This window comes from Heptranchias perlo, chromosome 34, assembly GCF_035084215.1.
Source record: "Heptranchias perlo isolate sHepPer1 chromosome 34, sHepPer1.hap1, whole genome shotgun sequence".
Classification (NCBI taxonomy): Eukaryota; Metazoa; Chordata; class Chondrichthyes; order Hexanchiformes; family Hexanchidae; genus Heptranchias; species Heptranchias perlo.
The window spans coordinates 29,857,438-29,877,736 of NC_090358.1; the positions used below are offsets into that span (position 1 = coordinate 29,857,438).

The 20,299-nt window shown below is 43.1% G+C and overlaps 1 protein-coding gene across 1 annotated transcript in view; it reads left to right on the forward strand.

The window, feature by feature from the left end:
- The window catches only part of lrrk1 (leucine-rich repeat kinase 1), a 479,049-nt gene that overhangs the window by 230,059 nt on the left and 228,691 nt on the right, over positions 1–20,299 (forward strand). The window contains exon 17 of the mRNA XM_067971653.1: positions 8,826–8,998. Coding sequence (XP_067827754.1) covers positions 8,826–8,998 — 173 coding nt within the window. The remainder of the gene's footprint in view (positions 1–8,825; positions 8,999–20,299) is intronic.

Here is a 20,299-nt window from a genome sequence, read left to right on the forward strand (position 1 = left end):
AGAGAAAACAGGGAACGACAGACCAGTTAGTCTGACATCAGTCATCGGGAAAATGCTAGAAACAAATATTAAGGATGTAGTAACAGGACACTTAGGACCTCATAATATAATTAGGCAGAGTCAGTATGGTTTATGGAAGGGAAATCATATTTGACAAATCTGTTGGAGTTTTTTGAGGGTGTAACTAGCAGGGTCGATAAAGGGGAACCAGTGGATGTCGTATATTTGGAATTTCAAAAGGCATTTGATAAGGTGCCACACAAAAGGTTGTTACACAAGATAAGGGCTCATGGGATTGAGGGTAATATATTATGGATTGAGGATTGGTTAACGGACAGAAAACAGAGAGTAGGAATAAAAAGTCATTTTCGGGTTGTTAGGTTGTAACTAGTGGGGTGTCGCAGGGATCAATGCGTGGGCCTCAGCTATTTACAATCTATATTAATGACTTAGATTAAGGGACTGAGTGTAATGTATCCAAGTTTGCTGACAATACAAAGCCAGGTGGGAAAGTAAGCTGTGAGGAGGATGCAAAGAACGTAAGAAATAGGAGCAGGAGTAGGCCATAGGGCCCCTCGAGCCTGCTCCACCATTCAATGGATCATGGCTGATCTTCAACCTCAACTCCACTTTCCCGCCCGATCCCCATATCCTTTGATTCCCTCAGAGTCCAAATATATCGATCTCAGTCTTGAATATAATCAACAACTCAGCATCCACAGCCCTCTGGGATAGAGAATTCCTAAAATTCACAACCCTCTGAGTGAAGAAATTCCTCCTCATCTCAGTCCTAAATGTCTGACGTCTTATCTTGAGTCTATGCCCCCTAGTTTTAGACTCTCCAGCCAGGGGAAACACCCTCTCAGCATCTACCCTGTCAAGCCCTCTTAGAATCTTATATGTTTCAATGAGATCACCTCTCATTCTTCTAAACTCCAGAGAGTATAGGCCTATTTTACTCAATCTTTCCACACAGGACAATCCTCTCATCCCAGGAATCAATCTAGTGAACCATTGTTGCACTGCCTCTAAGGCAAGTATATCCTTCCTTAGTTAAGGAGACCAAAACTGTACACAGTACCCCAGGTGAGGTCTCACCAAAGCCCTATATAATTGCCCTCAAATAACTCTAATAGATTTGCTAAACACATTTTCCCTTTCATAAAACCATGCTGATTCTGCCTAATCATGTTATGATTTTCTAAGTGCCCTGTTACCATTTCCTTAATAATTGATTCTAACATTTTCCCGAAGACTGACGTCAGACTAACTGGCCTGTAGTTTCCTGTTTTCTCTCTCCCTCCTTTCTTGAATAGCGGGGTTACATTTGCTACTTTCCAATCCATTGGGACCGCTCTAGAATCTAGGGAATTTTGGAAGATCACAACCAATGCACCAACTATCTCTGTAGCCACCTCTTTTCGAACCCTAGGATGTAGACCATCAGGTCCAGGGGATTTGTCAGCTTTTAGTCCCATTAGTTTCTCAAGTACTTTTTCTCTACTGATATTAATTACTTTAAGTTCCTCCCTCTCATTAGCCCCTTGGTTCCCCACTATTTCTGATATGTTTTTGTGTCTTCTACTGTAAAGACAGATACAAAATATTTGTTTTACGTCTCTGCCATTTCCTTAATCCCCATTATAATTTCTCCTGTCTCAGCCTCTAACGGGACCAACGTTTACTTTCACTACTCTCTTCCTTTTTACATACTTGTAGAAGCTCTTACAATCTGTTTTTATATTTCTTGCTAGTTTACTCTCAAATTCAATTTTCTCCCTTTTTATCAATTTTTTGGTCGTCCTTTGGTTTCTAAAACTCTCCCCATCCTCAGGCTTACTACTATTCTTGGCAACATTATAAGTCCCTTCTTTTAATCTAATACTATCCCTAACTTCTTTAGTTCACCACCGATGGATCACTTTTCCCATGGAGTTTTTATTCTTCAATGGAATGTATGTTAGTTGAGAATTATGAAATATTTCTTTAAATGTTTGCCATTGCTTATCTACCATCATACCCTTTAATCTAATTTCCCAATCTACCTTAGCCAACTCGCCTCTCATACCTATGTAATTGGCTTTAATTAAGTTTAAGAATCTAGTTTCAGCCTTAAGAATGTCATTCTCGAACTCAGTGTGAAATTCTATCATATATTCCCCAGAGGTTCCCTTACTATGAGATTACTAATTAACCCTGTCTCATTCCACAAGACTAGATCTGAAATAGCCTGTTCCCTGGTTCGTTCCACGATGTATTGTTCTAGCAGACTGACTTGAATACATTCCAATAACTCGTCCTCCAGAATTTTTTTAAATGCGGAGAAACTCTTAAATGTTTGTGTTCAGAGAGATTTGGGTGTCCTTGTACATGAAACACAAAAAGTTAACATGCAGTTACAGCAAGCAATTAGGTATGTTGGCCTTTATTGCAAGGGTGTTGGAGTACAAGAGTAAGGAAGTCTTGCTGCAACTGCACCGGGCTTTGGTGAGACCTCACCTGGAGTACTGTGTACAGTTTTGGTCTCCTTACCTAAGGAAGGATATATTTGCCTTAGAGGTGGTGCAACGATGATTCACTAGATTAATTCCTGGGATGAGAGGGTTGTCCTATGAGGAAAGGTTGAGTAGAATGGGCCTATATTCTCTGGAGTTTAGAAGAATGAGAGGTGATCTCATTGAAACATATAAGATTCTGAGGGGGCTTGACAGGGTAGATGCTGAGAGATTGTTTCCCTTGGCTGGAGTCTAGAACTAGGGAGCATAGTCTCAGGATAAGGGGTCAGACATTTAGGACTGAGATGAGGAGGAATTTCTTCACTCAGAGGTTTGTGAATCTTTGGAATTCTTTTCCCCAGAGGGCTGTGGATGCTGAGTAGTTGAGTATATTCAAGACTGAGATCGATAAATTTTTGGACTCTACCGGAATCAAGGGATATGGGGATCGAGTGGGAAAGTGGAGTTGAGGTTGAAGATCAGTCATGATCTGATTGAATGGTGGAGCAGGATCGAGGGGCCACATGGCCTACTCCTGCTCCTATTTCTTATGTTCTAATGTTCTTATAAGCAGTGACACTCCCTACGATATACTTTATTTAAAGTTTCAGCAAGTTCTTGACAAAGTTCCACATGGAGGATTTCTAATTAATCCAAAAGCCTCCTTATTCCAGGGAAGAAGAGGGGACAGGATGGGCAGCTGGTTATACAGTAGGAGAGTACACATGGGAGGGCTAAGGTCAGTCTATGGGAATTGTTGACTGGAGGGTCAGTGTTTGCTCCCTCCCATCTCTAACTTCAATAAATGGCCTGCAGACCAAAAACTGGACAAATTTTCTGATAACAAGAATTAGGAAGAACAGTAAAGGCAAAGGACATAACTGAAGATTTGCAACAGGATTTGGGAATAGGAGGAGGCCATTCAGCCCGTCAAGCCTGTTCAGCCACTCAATTAGATCATGACTGATCTGCATCTTAATTTCATTTACCGCCATTGCTCCATATCCTTTGATAACCTTACCCAACAAAATTCTATCGATTTCAGTCTCGAAGATTTCAATTGACCCCCAGCAACCCCAGCCTTTCGGGGGAGAGAGTTCCAGATTTCCACTACCCTTTGTGTGAAAAAGTGCTTCCTGATTTCACTGCTAAATAGCCTAGCTCTAATTTTAAGATTATAGAATCATAGAATGATACAGTACAGGAGGAGGCCATCAGGCCCATCGTGCCTGTGCTGGCTCTCTGAAAGAGCTATCAATTAGTCCCATTCTCCCGCTCTTTCCCCATAGCCCTGCAAATCTTTCCCCTTCAAGTATTTATCCAATTCCCTTTTGAAAGTTATTATTGAATCTGCTTCCATCACCCTTTCAGGCAGCGCATTCCAGATCAGAACAACTCGCTGCGTTATTATTATTTTTATTATTATTATGCCCCCTTGTTCTGGATTCCCCGACCAGAGGAGATAGTTTCTCTCTATCCACCCCATCAAATCCGTTTATCATTTTAAACACCTCGATTAGATCACCCCTCAACCTTCTAAACTTAAGCCTCTTGTGTAAAACCTTATCAAGTGCCTTCTGGAAGTCTGTATCGATAACGTCCACAGACACTCCCCTATCCCCATGCTAGTGACCTCAAAAAATTCAGCTGGATTAGTCAGACAGGACCTGCCCTTCACAAATCTATATTTTTAGGTTCCCTTGTACCACTGGTATGAGTATGTGTTTCTCTCAGTCTCTCTCTCGCTCACTCTCTCTCTCTCTGTATGTATCTGTGTCCCTCTGTCTGTCTGTCTCCTCTCTCTCTCTCTCTCTCTCTCTCTCTCCCTCTCTCTCTGTATTTGTGTCAGTCTGTCTCTCTCTGTCGCTCTGTCCTCAACTCCCTGACTGTGACTCACTCTCTCTCTCACTCTGTATGTATGTGCGGCAGTAGTGAGAGGGGATATATCCGAGGGTTCGCCCACTGAGTCTATATGGGTAGAACTGAAAAATAAGAAGGGAGAGATCACTTTGATAGGATTGTACTACAGACCCCCAAATAGTCAACGGGAAATTGAGGAGCAAATATGTGAGGAGATTACAGACAGCTGCAAGAAAAATAGGGTGGTAATAGTAGGGGACTTTAACTTTCCCAACATTGACTGGGACAGCCATAGCATTAGGGGCTTGGATGGAGAGAAATTTGTTGAGTATTCAGGAGGAATTTCTCATTCAGTATGTGGATGGCCCGACTAGAGAGGGGGCAAAACTTGACCTCCTCTTGGGAAATAAGGAAGGGCAGGTGACAGAAGTGTTAGTGAGGGATCACTTTGGGACCAGTGATCATAATTCCATTAGTTTTAAGATAGCTATGGAGAAGGATAGGTCTGGCCCAAAAGTTAAAATTCTAAATTGGGGAAAGGCCAATTTTGATAGTATTAGACAGGAACTTTCAGAAGTTGATTGGGAGAGTCTGTTGGCAGGCAAAGGGACGTCTGGTAAGTGGGAGGCTTTCAAAAGTGTGTTAACCAGGGTTCAGTGTAAGCACATTCCTTATAAAGTGAAGGGCAAGGCTGGTAGAAGTAGGGAACCTTGGATGACTCGGGAGATTGAGCCCTAGTCAGAAAGAAGAAGGAGGCATATGACATGCATAGGCAGCTGGGATCAAGTGGATCCCTTGAAGAGTATAGAGATTGCCGGAGTAGAGTTAAGAGAGAAATCAGGAGGGCAAAAAGGGGACATGAGATTGCTTTGGCAGATAAGGCAAAGGAGAATCCAAAGAGCTTCTACAAATACATAAAGGGCAAAAGAGTAACTAAGGAGAGAGTAGGGCCTCTTAAGGATCAACAAGGTCATCTATGTGCAGAACCACAAGAGATGGGTGAGATCCTGAATGAATATTTCACATCGGTATTTACGGTTGAGAAAGGCATGGATGTTAGGGAACTTGGGGAAATAAATAGTGATGTCTTGAGGAGTGTACATATTACAGAGAGGGAGGTGCTGGAAGTCTTAACGCGCATCAAGGTAGATAAATCTCCGGGACCTGATGAAATGTATCCCAGGACGTTATGGGAGGTTAGGGAGGAAATTGCGGGTCCCCTAGCAGAGATATTTGAATCATCCACCGCTACAGGTGAGGTGCCTGAAGATTGGAGGGTAGCAAATGTTGTGCCTTTGTTTAAGAAGGGCGGCAGGGAAAAGCCTGGGAACTACAGACCGGTGAGCCTGACATCTGTAGTGGGTAAGTTGTTACAGGGTATTTTGAGGGACAGGATCTACAGGCATTTGGAGAGGCAGGGACTAATTAGGAACAGTCAGCATGGTTTTGTGAGAGGAAAATCATGTCTCACGAATTTGATTGAGTTTTTTGAAGGGGTAACCAAGAAGATAGATGAGGGCTGTGCAGTAGACATGGTCTACATGGACTTCAGCAAAGCCTTTGACAAGGTACCGCATGGTAGGTTGTTACATAAGGTTAAATCTCATGGGATCCAAGGTGAGGTAGCCAATTGGATACAAAATTGGATTGACGACAGAAGACAGAGGGTGGTTGTAGAGGGTTGTTTTTCAAACTGGAGGCCTGTGTCCAGCGGTGTGCCTCAGGGATCGGTGCTGGGTCCGCTGTTATTTGTTATTTATATTAATGATTTGGATGAGAATTTAGGAGGCATGGTTAGTAAGTTTGCAGATGACACCAAGATTGGTGGCATTGTGGACAGTGAAGAAGGTTATCTGGGATTGCAACGGGATCTTGATAAATTGGGCCAGTGGGCCGATGAATGGCAGATGGAGTTTAATTTAGATAAATGTGAGGTGATGCATTTTGGTAGATCGAATCGGGCCAGGACCTACTCCGTTAATGGTAGGGCGTTGGGGAGAGTTATAGAACAAAGAGATCTAGGAGTACAGGTTCATAGCTCCTTGAAAGTGGAGTCACAGGTGGATAGGGTGGTGAAGAAGGCATTCGGCATGCTTGGTTTCATTGGTCAGAACATTGAATGCAGGAGTTGGGATGTCTTGTTGAAGTTGTACAGGGCATTGGTGAGGCCACACTTGGAGTACTGTGTACAGTTCTGGTCACCCTATTATAGAAAGGATATTATTAAACTAGAAAGAGTGCAGAAAAGATTTACTAGGATGCTACCGGGACTTGATGGTTTGACTTACAGGGAGAGGTTAGACAGACTGGGATTTTTTCCCTGGAGAGTAGGAGGTTAAGGGGTGATCTTATAGAAGTCTATAAAATAATGAGGGGCATAGATAAGGTAGATAGTCAAAATCTTTTCCCAAAGGTAGGGGAGTGTATAACGAGGGGGCATAGATTTAAGGTGAGAGGGGAGAGATACAAAAGGATCCAGAGGGGCAATTTTTTCACTCAAAGGGTGGTGAGTGTCTGGAACGAGCTGCCAGAGGCAGTAGTAGAGGCGGGTACAATTTTGTCTTTTAAAAAGCATTTGGACAGTTACATGGGTAAGATGGGGATAGAGGGATATGGGCCAAGTGCAGGAAATTGGGACTAGCTTAGTGGTATAAACTGGGCGACATGGACATGTTGGGCCGAAGGGCCTGTTTCCATGTTGTAAACTTCTATGATTCTATGATTCTATGTCTGTGTCCCTGTCTGTTGGTCTCTCTCTCTCTGTATATGTGTGTGTCTCTGTCTCTCTCCCTGACTCTGTTTCTGAGACTCTCTCTCTGTCCCTCAGTCTCTCTGATTCTCTCTCTCTCTCTCTCTCTCTCACTCACTCTCTCTGTCTTTCTCTCTCTTTGCCTCCCTGTCACTCACTCTTTCTCTCTCTCTATCTCTCTGTCACCCTCTCTCTTTCTCTTTATCTCTCCCTCTATCTCTCTGTCTCTCTCTCTCCTTCTCTCTCTGTCTCTCTCTCTCTGTCTCTATTTCCTTCTCTCTATCTATATCACTTTCTCGCTCTCCATCTGTCTCTGTCTCTCTCAGTTTCTTTCCCTCTATCTCTCTTACTGTGTCTGTTTGTCTCTCTTTCTATCTGTCTCCCTCTCACTCTCTCTATCTCTCTGTCTCTCTCTCTCTTGCTCTCTAACTTTGTCTCCCTCTCGCTCTCTCTTGCTCTCTCCGTCTCTGTCTCTTGCTATCTCTGTCTGTCTCTGTCTCCTTCTCTCGCTCTCTCCATCTCTCTACCTCTTTCTTGCTCTCTCTCTCTGTCTCTCTTACTGTGTCTGTCTATCTCTCTTGCTAGCTCACTCTCTCACTCTCTTTCTGTCTCTCTCTTTCTCTCTCTGTCTCTCTCTCTCTCTCACTCTCAGTCTCACTCTCTCTCTCTCATTCTCAGTCTCCCTCTTTCACTCTCTCACACACTCTCACTCTGTCTCATTCTCTGTCTCTCTTTGTCCTTCTCTCACTCTCTCTTTCTCTCACTCTCACTCTCTCACTCTCTCACTCACACTATCTCTCACTCTCACTCACACTATCTCTCACTCTCTCACTCTTTTTCTCACTCTCTCACACTCACTCTCTCACTCTCTCTCTCACTCACACTATCTCTCACTCCCACTCTCTCACTCTCTCACTCACACTATCTCTCACTCTCTCACACTCACTCACTCTCTCTCTCTCACTCTCACTATCTCTCACTCCCACTCTCTCACTCTCTCACACTCTCACTCCCTCTCTCATGCTCTCACTCTCTCTCACTCTCATGCTCACTCTCTCACTCTCTCTCACTCACTCTCACTCTCATGCTCACTCTCTCACTCTCTCACTCACTCTCACTCTCTCACTCTCTCTATCTCTCACTCTCACTCATACTTTCTCTCTCTCACTCACTCACACTATCTCTCACTCTCAATCTCTCACTCTTTCTCTCACTCTCTCACACTCACACTCTCACTCTTTCTCTCTCACACTCTCACTCACACTATCTCTCACTCTCTCACAGTCTCACTCTCTCTCTCACTCTCTCTCACGCTCTCACTCTCTCTCACTCTCATGCTCACTCTCTCACTCTCACTCTCTCTCACTCTATCACTCTCACACTCTCTCACTCTTTCACTCTCTCTCACTCTCACTATCACAGTCTCTCTCTCTCTCTCTCTCACTTTCACTCTCTCTCACTCTCACTATCACTCTCTCTCTCTCTCTCTCTCTCTCACTTTCACTCTCTCTCACTCTCACTTTCACTCTCTCTCACTCTCACTTTCACTCTCTCTCACTCTCACTATCACTCTCTCTCTCTCTCTCTGTACCACAGGACCTTTTCACGTTTGGTTCCTTCCTTTTCCATCTTCATGAACATTATTCATCTTTAAGTACAAAAATGCAAACAGATTTAATAAAAATCTTTAGTAAATCACTTCTGGTTGTATTTTATTTAAGGCAAAGGCCCCAAATGCAACTGTGATTGTAGTAGGAACACATCTCGATTTGATTGACACGAAATTCCGCACAGAGAGAATTGCTACACTTCGAGCGTATATCCTCGCACTGTGTCGCTCCCCATCGGGACCCAGAGCAAGTGGCTATCCTGACATCAGCTGCCGGAATTTACAGTGAGTATAATCCCATTTACAGTGAGTTTAATCCCATTTACAGTGAGTTTAATCCCATTTACAGTGAGTATAATCCCATTTACAGTGAGTTTAATCCCATTTACAGTGAGTATAATCCCATTTACAGTGAGTATAATCCCATTTACAGTGAGTATAAACCCATGTACAGTGAGTTTAATCCCATTTACAGTGAGTATAATCCCATGTACAGCGAGTTTAATCCCATTTACAGTGAGTATAATCCCATTTACAGTGAGTTTAATCCCATTTACAGTGAGTATAAACCCATGTACAGTGAGTTTAATCCCATTTACAGTGAGTATAAACCCATGTACAGTGAGTTTAATCCCATTTACAGTGAGTATAATCCCATTTACAGTGAGTTTAATCCCATTTACAGTGAGTATAAACCCATGTACAGTGAGTTTAATCCCATTTACAGTGAGTATAATCCCATTTACAGTGAGTTTAATCCCATTTACAGTGAGTATAATCCCATTTACAGTGAGTTTAATCCCATTTACAGTGAGTATAAACCCATTTACAGTGAGTTTAATCCCATTTACAGTGAGTTTAATCCCATTTACAGTGAGTATAAACCCATTTACAGTGAGTTTAATCCCATTTACAGTGAGTTTAATCCCATTTACAGTGAGTTTAATCCCAATTACAGTGAGTGTAATCCCATTTACAGTGAGTTTAATCCCATTTACAGTGAGTATAAACCCATTTACAGTGAGTATAAACCCATTTACAGTGAGTATAAACCCATTTCATGTGAGTATAATTCCATTTACAGTGAGTATAAATTAATTTACAGTGACTAAAATCCCACTAACAATGATAATAATCCCATTTACTGTGACTATAAACCGATTTACAATGAGCATAATTCCATTTAATGTGAGTATAACCCCATTTACAATGAGTATAACCCCATTTACAATGAGTATAATCCCATTTACAGTGAGAATAAATCCTTTACAGTGAGTATAATACAATTTACAATGTGTATAAACTCATTTATAGTGAGTAAAATCCAATTTACAGTTAGTTTCATTCAGTTTACAGTGAGTATAATCCATTTACAATTAGAATAAACCCATTTAAAGGGAGTATAATCCCATTTACAGTGTGTATAAACACATTTACTGTGAGTATAAACCAATTTACAGTGTGTATAAACACATTTACAGTGTGTATAATCCCATTTAGGGAAGGAAAGAAAGGATGGCGAGTGGCAGTATTGATTAAGGAGAATATTGCAGTGCTGGAGAGAGGATGTCCTGGAGGGGTCAAGGACAGAATCTATTTGGTTAGAGTTAAGAAACAATAGAGGTGCCATTACACTACTGGGTGTATTCCATAGGCCACCAACTAGTGGGAAGGATATAGAGGAACAAATTTGCAGGGAAATTACAGAGAGGTGCAAGAACCATAGAATAGTGATAATGGGGGACTTCAACTATCCTAATATAAACTGGGATAGTAATAGAGTAAAGGGCAAAGAGGGGGAGGAATTTTTGAAGTGTGTTCAGAAGAACTTTCTTGATCAGTATGTTTCCAGCCCAATGAGGAAGGAGACATTGCTGGATCTGGTTCTGGGGAATGAGGTGGGCCAAGTGGAGCAAGTGTCAGTGGGGGAGCATTTAGGGAACAGCGATCATAGTATCATTAGGTTTAGAATAGCTATGGAAAAGGACAAGGAGCAATCTAGAGTAAAAATACTCAATTGGAGGAGGGGCAATTTCAGTGGGATGAGAACCAATCTGGCCCGGGTAAATTGGAAACTGTAAATGAACAATGGGCAGATGGTTCAGGTACAGTCTAGATACATTCCCATGAGGGAGAAAGGTAGGGCAACTAAAACCAGAGTTCCCTGGATGACAAAAAAGGTAGAGAATAAGATGAAATAGAAAAAAGGGCCGTAAGACAGTTGTCAGGTTGAAAACACAAGTGAGAACCAGGCAGAATATAGAAAGTTCAGAGGGGAAGTGAGAAAGAAAATAAGAGGGGCAAAGAGAGAGTGAGAATAGACTGGCGGCCAACATAAAAGGGAATCCAAAAGTCTTCTATAGGCATATAAATAGTAAACGGGTAGTAAAAGGATGGGTGGGACCGATTAGGGACCAAAAAGGAGATCTACGCATGGAGGCAGAGGGCATGGCCGAGGTACTAAATGAGTACTTCGCATCTGTCTTTACCAAGGAAGAAGATGCTGCCAAAGTCACAGGAAGTGAAGAGGTAGTTGAGATACTGGATGGGCTAAACATTGATTAAAAGGAGGAACTTGAAAGGCTAGCTATAACAAAAAGTAGTTAAGTCACCATATCCGGATGGGATGCATCCTCGGTTGCTGAGGGAAATAAGGATGGAAATTGCGGAAGTACTGGCCATAATCTTCCAAACATCCTTAGATACGGGGATGGTGCCAGAGGACTGGAGAATTGCAAATATTACACCCTTTTCAAAAAAGGGTGTAAGGATAAACCCAGCAACTACAGGCCAGTCAGTTTAACCTCAGTAGTGGGGTAACTTTTAGAAACGATAATCCAGGACAAAATTAACAGTCACTTGGACAAGTGTGGATTAATAAAGGAAAACCAGCACAGATTTATTAAAGGTAAATTGTGTTTAACCGACTCGATTGAGTTTTTTGATGAGGTAACAGAGAGGGTTGATGAGGGCAATGTGGTTGATGTAGTGTATATGGACTTTCAAAAGGCGTTTCACAAAGTGCCGCATAATAGGCTTGTCATCAAGATTGAAGCCCATGGAATAAAGGGGGCAGTGGCAGCCTGGATACGAAATTGGCTAAGTAATAGGAAGCAAAGAGTAGTGGTGAACAGTTGTTTTTCGGACTGGAGGGAGGTGTACAGTGGTGTTCCCCAGGGATCGGTACTGGGACCACTGCTTTTTTTGATATATATTAATGACTTGGACTTGGGTGTACAGGGCACAATTTCCAAATTTGCAGATGACCCAAAACTTGGAAGTGTAGTAAACAGTGTGGAGGATAGTGATAGACTTCAAGAGGATATAGACAGGCTGGTGGCATGGGCGGACACGTGGCAGGTGAAATTCAACGCAGAAAAGTGTGAAGTGATACATTTTGGTAGGAAGAACGAGGAGAGGCAATATAAACTAAAGGGTACAATTCTAAAAAGGGGTACAGGAACAGAGAGATCTGGGGGTATATGTGCACAAATGAGAGGCTTCAGTTATGTGCATAGACTGGAGCAGCTGGGGTTGTTCTCCTGGGAACAGAGAAGGTTGAGAGGAGATTTGATAGAGGTATTCAAAATCATGAAGGCTCTGGACAGAGTAGATACACAGAAACTGTTCCCATTGGTGGAGGGGGCATAGATTTAAGGTGATTGGTAAAAGAACCAAAGGCGAGATGAGAACAAGCTTTTTTACACAGTGAGTGGATATGATCTGGAATGCACTGCCTGAGGGGGTGGTGGAGGCAGATTCAATCATGGCCTTCAAAAGGGAATTGGATAAGTACTTGAAAGGGAAAAATTTGCAGGACTACGGGGATAGGGCAGGGGAGTGGGACTAGCTGTATTGCTCTCGCAAACAGCTGGCATGGACTCGACGGGCCAAATGCCCTCCTCTGTGCTGTAACCATTCTATGATTCTATGATTCATTTACAATGATAATAAACCCCTTTACTGTGAGTATGATCCCATTTACAGTGCGTATCATCACAATTACATTGAGTATAATCCCATTTACAGGGAGCGTAAACCCATTTACATTGAGTTTGAACCCACTGATAGTGAGTATAAACCCATTTACAATAGTGTAAACCCACTTACAGTAAGAACAATCCAATTTACAGTGAGTATTATCACGCAGATAGCCTAGGGAAGTATAGAAAGTGCAGGGGTGAAGTTAAAAGGGAAATTAGGAAGCAAAGAGGGGGCATGAAAAAATACTGACAAGTAAAATTCAGGAAACCCAAAAATTATTTTATAAATACATAAAGAGCAAGAGGATAACTAAGGAAAGAGTTTTTTAAAATTCGTTCATGGGATGTGGGCATTGCTGGTAAGGCCAGCATTTATTGCCCATCCCTAATTGCCCTTGAGAAGGTGGTGGTGAGCTGCCTTCTTGAACCGCTGCAGTCCGTGTGGTGAAGGTTCTCCCACAGTGCTGTTAGGAAGGGAGTTCCAGGATTTTGACCCAGCGACGATGAAGGAACGGCGATATATTTCCAAGTCGGGATGGTGTGTGACTTGGAGGGAAACGTGCAGGTGGTGTTGTTCCCATGTGCCTGCTGCCCTTGTCCTTCTAGATGGTAGAGGTCGTGGGTTTGGGAGGTGCTGTCGAAGAAGCCTTGGTGAGTTGCTGCAGTGCATCCTGTGGATGGTACACACTGCAGCCACTGTGCGCCGGTGGTGAAGGGAGTGAATATTTCGGGTGGTGGATGGGGTACCAATCAAGTGGGCTGCTTTGTCCTGGATGGTGTTGAGCTTCTTGAGTGTTGTTGGAGCTGCACTCATCCAGGCAAGTGGAGAGTATTCCATCACACTCCTGACTTGTGCCTTGTAGATGATGGAAAGGCTTTGGGGAGTCAGGAGGTGAGTCACTCGCCACAGAATACCCAGCCTCTGACCTGCTTTTGTAGCCACGGTATTTATGTGGCTGGTCCAGTTCAGGTTTTGGTTAGCGGTGACCCCCAGGATGTTGATGGTGGGGGATTCGGCGATGGTAATGCCGTTGAATGTCAAGGGAAGGTGGTTAGATTCTCTCTTGTTGGAGTAGGGCCTATTAGAGACCAAAAAGGTAACCTATGTGTGGAGGTGGAAGATGTGGGTACGGTTCTTAATGAATACTTTGCATCTGTCTTCACAAAAGAAAGGGACGATGCAGAGATTGTAGTTAAGGAGGAGGAGTGTGAAATATTGGATGGGATAAACATAGTGAGAGAAGATGTATTGAAATGTATCCCAGGCTGTAAAGAGAAGCAAGGGAGGAAATAGCGGAGGCTCTGACCATCATTTTCCAATCCTCCCTGGCTACAGGCATGGTGCCGGAGGATTGGAGGACTGCTAACATTGTACCATTGTTTAAAAAGGGAAAGAGGGATAGACCGAGTAATTACAGGCCAGTCAGTCTAACCTCGGTGGTGGGCAAATTATTGGAATCAATTCTGAGGGACAGGATAAATCGTCATTTAGAAAGACACGGGTTTATCAAGGACAGTCAGCATGGATTTGTTAAGGGACGGTCATGTCTGACTAACTTGATTGAATTTTTTGAGGAGGTTACAAGGAGAGTCGATGAGGGTAATGCATTTGATGTAGTCTACATGGATTTTAGCAAGGCTTTTGACAAGGTCCCACATGGACGACTGGTCAAAAATTAAAGCCCATTGGATCCAAGGGAAAGTGGCTGGTTGGATCCAAAATTGGCTCAGTGGCAGGAAGCAAAGGGTAATGGTCGATGGGTGTTTTTGTGACTGGAAGGCTGTTTCCAGTGGGGTCCCGCAAGGCTCAGAGCTAGGACCCTTGCTTTTTGTGGTATATATTAATGATTTGGACTTGAATGTGGGGGGCTTGATCAAGAAGTTTGCAGATGATACAAAAATTGGCCGTGGGGTTGATAGTGAGGAGGAAAGCTGTCGACTGCAAGAAGATATCAGTGGACTGGTCAGGTGGGCAGAAAAGTGGCAAATGGAATTCAATCCAGAGAAGTGTGAGGTAATGCATTTGGGGAGGGCAAACAAGGCAAGGGAGTACAGAATAAATGGGAGGATACTGAGAGGTGTAGAGGAACAGAGGGACCTTGGATTGCATGTCCTCAGATCCCTGAAGGTAGCAGGACAGGTAGATAAGGTGGTTAAAAAGGCATACGGGATACTTTCTTTTATTAGCCGAGGCATAGAATATAAGAGCAGGGAGGTTATGCTAGAACTGTATAAAACATTGGTTCGGCCACAGCTTGAGTATTGCGTACAGTTCTGGTCACCAAATTACAGGAAAGATGAGATTGCACTAGAGAGGGTACAGAAGAGATTTACGAGGATGTTGCCAGGACTGGAGAATTTTAGCTGAGAAAAGATTGGATAGCCTCCTTCTGTGCCGTAACTTTCTATGATTCTATGATTTACAGTGAGTTTAATCCCAATAACAGTGTGTATAATCTCATTCATAGTGAGTGTAATCCTATTTACAGTGAGTATAAACCCATTTACAGTGAGTGTAATCCCATTTACAGTGTGTATAATCCTATTAACAGTGAGTATAATCCCATTTACAGTGAGTATAATCCCATTACATTGTGTATAATCCTGTTTACAGCGAGTATAATCCTGTTTACAGTGTGTCTAATTCCATTTACAGTGAATGTAATCCTGTTTACAGTGAGTATAATCCCATTTACAGTGAGCATAATCCCATTTACAGTATGTATAAATCTATTTACAGTGAGTAAATAGTTCTAATCATGTTTACTACCCTGTCTGTTCATCCCCTTTTCCTTCATCCCCCTATCCAATCTAATCTTGAATGTTGATATAGTTTCTGCCTCGACCACTAACCCTGGAAGTGAATTCCGCAACCTCACAACTCTCTGTGTGAAGAAGTTTCTCCTGCCTTTTGTTCTGAATCTCTTACATTTAACCTTATTTCTATGGCCCCTCATTCTAGACCCCATAACTACAGAAAATAGTCAGCTTTCACCTTCCATGTCACATCCTTGCATAAATTTATCATTTAGTGTCTCAACAATGTGCTTCATCCCCAAACACAGAAGAGTCTCCTTCACTACATCAATGCATCATTGTCAGCAGAGATTTGGGAGTTTGTGGACAGCGAGACTGTCTCAGATTGTCACATCTGCACTAAATGTCTCTGCCTTGAGACACTCCGGCTCAGAGTCCTTGAGCTGGAGTGTGAGTTGGAGACACTCCGACATATAGGGAGAGAGAGGAATTTTTGGATAGTTTTCACCAGAGTACAGTCACACCTCAGAGGAAAGCACAGGTACAGGAAGGGAAGAGTGTGACTGTCAGTCAGCAGGGTAAGGAGAACCGAGAGGAGGTAGAGAAGGAGGTCCCGCAGACACTGGTCCTGTCCAACAGGTACAATGTACTTGCTGTCTGTGAGGATGAGGGTGCAGGCTGTGGAGTGAACAGCCAGAATGCTAAACATGGCACCGTGGAGCAGGAGGCAGTCCGGGGGGAGAACAGAATAGAAAGGTTGTAGTCACAGGGAATTTAATAATTAGGGGGCTAGATAGCGTCCTCTGCAGTCACGACAGAGAGTCCAGGAGGGTGTGTTGCCCACCTGGTCACGGGTAAAGGATATCACTGAGCAACTGAGGAGGAATTTGGAAAGGGAGGATCCAGTTGTCATGGTCCATATTGGGACCAATGGCATAGGGAAGAAGTGAGGTCCTGCTAAGGGAATATCAGAAGTTAGAAACTAAATTAAAAAGCAGGACCTCATTGTGTTAATCTCAGGACTACTGCCTGAGCCACGTGCTAATGGGCCTGGGGATAGGCAGATCAGCAAGGTGAATGCATGGCTGAAAGACTGGTGTGGGATTAATACTGGGACAGGAAGGAGCAGCACCGCTGGGACGGGCTCCACCTGAACCGCAATGGGACCAAGGTCCTAGCAGAAAGGATAAATAAGAATATAAGAACATAACAAATAGGAGCAGGAGTAGGCCATACGACCCCTCAAGCCTGCTCCGCCAATCATTAAGATCATGGCTGATCTTCCACCTCAACTCCACTTTCCCGCCTGATCCCCATATCCCTTGATTCTCTTAGTGTCCAATAATCTATCGATCTCAGTCTTGAATATACTCAATGACTGAGCATCCACAGGCCTCTGGGGTGGAGAATTCCAGAGATTCACAACCCTCTGAGTGAACATTTTTCCTCATCTCGGTCCTAAATGACCGACCCCTTATCCTGAGACTATGACCCCTAGTTCTAGCCAGGTGAAACAGCCTCTCAGCATCTACCCTGTCAAGCCCTCTAAGAATTTTATTCGTTTCAATGAGATCACCTCTCATCTAAACTCCAGAGAGTATAGGCCCATTTTACTCAATCTCTCCTCATAGGACAACCCTCTCATCCCAGGAATCAATCTAGTGAACCTTTGTTACACCGCCTCTAAGACAAGTATATCCTTCCTTAGGTAAAGAGACCAAAACTGTACACAGTACTCCAGATGTGGTCTCACCAGAGCCCTATATAATTGCAGCAAGACCTCCTTACTCTTATACTCCAACCCCCATGCAATAAAGGCCAACATACCATTTGCCTCTTAATTGCTTGCTGTACCTGCATGTTAACTTTCTGTGATTCGTGTACAAGGACACCCAAATCCCTCTGAATACCAAAAAATATTCTGTTTTTCTATTCCTCCTACCAAAGTAAATAACCTCACATTTCCCCACATTATACTCCATCGGCCACCTTCTCGCCCACTCACTTAACCTGTCGATATCCTTTGCAGACTCTGTGTCCTCCTCACAGTTTACTTTCCCACTTAGCTTTGTACGGTCAGCAAACTTGGAAAAGTTACACTCGGACCCTTCATCTAAGTCATTGATATAGATTGTAAATAGCTGAGGCCCAAGCACCGATCCTTGCAGCACCCCAAGGAGGGCTGTTGATAGGACTTTAAACCAGTAAGATGGGGGAAGGGATCTGGTGAAGATAACATGAGTCTAAGTAAAAAATAAATAGGAGATGAGAGTAAAGGTAAGGAATAAGGGTAACATAAACGGTCAGGGAACAAACACAGTTATAGAACATGAGAACAGAATGACCGTTAAAGCAAAGGGAGGAGAACAATTACTAAAAACAAATTAAATTGCCTGTACAGCAATGTGCACAGCATCCGAAACAAAACGGGGGAACAGGAGGCAATAATTCATAGCGAGGAGCCAGATTGGTAGGGATATCTGAAACATGGCTACATAAAGAACAGGACTGGCAATTAAATATTGCAGGATAACACGTATTTAGAAAGGATAGGGAAGGAAGGGGGTGAGGGGGGTGTAGCTGTACTAATTAGAGACAACAGAATGGCAATAGAAAAAAGGGACATAAGTAACATTAAGATAGAAACAGAATCCATATGGATTGAGACAAAGGATAAGAAGGGATCAATCACCTTAATAGGGATATTCTACAGACCAGTGGAAGGGAAGTGGAGGATGAAATATGTAGACAAATCTATGAAATGCGAGAAAGGCATCGAATGATAATCATGGGAGATTTCGACTACCCCCAAATAAACTGGCAGGAAGAGGTGGGGAAAGGGGAAAAGGGAATGGAGTTTCTACAGTGTGCACAGGGCTCCTTTCTTACCCAGTATGTGAGGAGCCCAATAAGAGAGGAATCACTGCTGGATCTAGTAATGGGAAATGATCCAGAGCAGAAAAGAAAAGTAGGCGTAGGGGAACATCGAGGAAATAGCGATCATAACATAATAAGGTTTAAAATAATGATTGAAAAAAGAGAAAATCATAAGTAAGACAAAGACCAAAGTAATAGATTGAAACAGTTAATTTTCAGGGGATGAATGGAACCAGGGAAGGTAAACTGGAAAAAAATTGACAGAGAAAGAGATAGAACAGCAGTGGGAAATATTTAAAACAGTGATCAGTAGAGTTCAGGAGAAATATATTCCTCTAAAAAACAAGAACAAACTAACCAATAATGAGACACCATGGATGAATAAAGAGATAAGGGTAAAGTTGAAACTAAAGAAAAAGGTATTCACTAAGGACACAGAGAATAAAGGAGAGGATGACAAAAGAGGATGACAGAAGAGAATAAGAGGTTAGGAAAGAAGTCAATAAACAATTTGGAAAGCAAAGAGGAACTACAAAATTAAATTATCAAGGAATATAAAAGGAAATAGTGAAGTAATCTACAGATACATAAATAACAAAAGAAAAATCAGGATGGGGATAGGGCCACTAGGGGATGCACAAGATAAACTCACACGTAATGACAGCGAAATGGCAGAAAAATTCAATAGTTACTTTGCCTCAGTATTTACCAGGGAGAATAACAAGAAGACATTAGAAGGGGAGATCAAAAAGATATAAAAACATTTAAGATAAAAAGGGGGGAGATAATTGATAAACTAATCATACTTAGAGAGGAGAGAGCAGAGGCACTATTAAACATTTATAAAAATTCATTAGGAAAGGGAATAGTGCCAGAGGACTGGCCATCAGCTAATGTGATTCCTATATTTAGAGATAGAACAATTCCAGGGAACTATAGACCAGTTAGCTTAATGTCGATGGTAGGAAAGATAATGGAATCTTTACTCAAAGACGTAATAGAAAAACATCTAGAAACCCGAAAATACAATAAAGAATAGTCAGCACGGATTTCAGAAGGGAAAATCATGATTGACCAACCTGACTCATGTGGAGCATAAACACCAGCATAGACCAGTTGGGCTGAATGGCCTGTTTCTCTGCTGTAGTTTCGATGTAACCTTATTTTTTTTTTTTTTATTCGTTCACGGGATGTGGGCGTCGCTGGCGAGGCCGGCATTTATTGCCCATCCCTAATTGCCCTCGAGAAGGTGGTGGTGAGCCGCCTTCTTGAACCGCTGCAGTCCGTGTGGTGACGGTTCTCCCACAGTGCTGTTAGGAAGGGAGTTCCAGGATTTTGACCCAGCGACAATGAAGGAACGGCGATATATTTCCAAGTCGGGATGGTGTGTGACTTGGAGGGGAACGTGCAGGTGGTGTTGTTCCCATGCGCCTGCTGCTCTTGTCCTTCTAGGTGGTAGAGGTCGCGGGTTTGGGAGGTGCTGTCGAAGAAGCCTTGGCGAGTTGCTGCAGTGCATCCTGTGGATGGTGCACACTGCAGCCACAGTGCGCCAGTGGTGAAGGGAGTGAATGTTTAGGGTGCCAATCAAGCGGGCTGCTTTATCTTGGATGGTGTCGAGCTTCTTGAGTGTTGTTGGAGCTGCACTCATCCAGGCAAGTGGAGAGTATTCCATCACACTCCTGACTTGTGCCTTGTAGATGGTGGAAAGGCTTTGGGGAGTCAGGAGGTGAGTCACTCGCTGCAGAATACCCAGCCTCTGACCTGCTCTCGTAGCCACAGTATTTATGTGGCTGGTCCAGTTCAGTTTCTGGTCAATGGTGACCCCCAGGATGTTGATGGTGGGGGATTCGGCGATGGTAATGCCGTTGAATGTCAAGGGGAGGTGGTTAGACTCTCTCTTGTTGGAGATGGTCATTGCCTGGCACTTATCTGGCGCGAATGTTACTTGCCACTTATGAGCCCAAGCCTG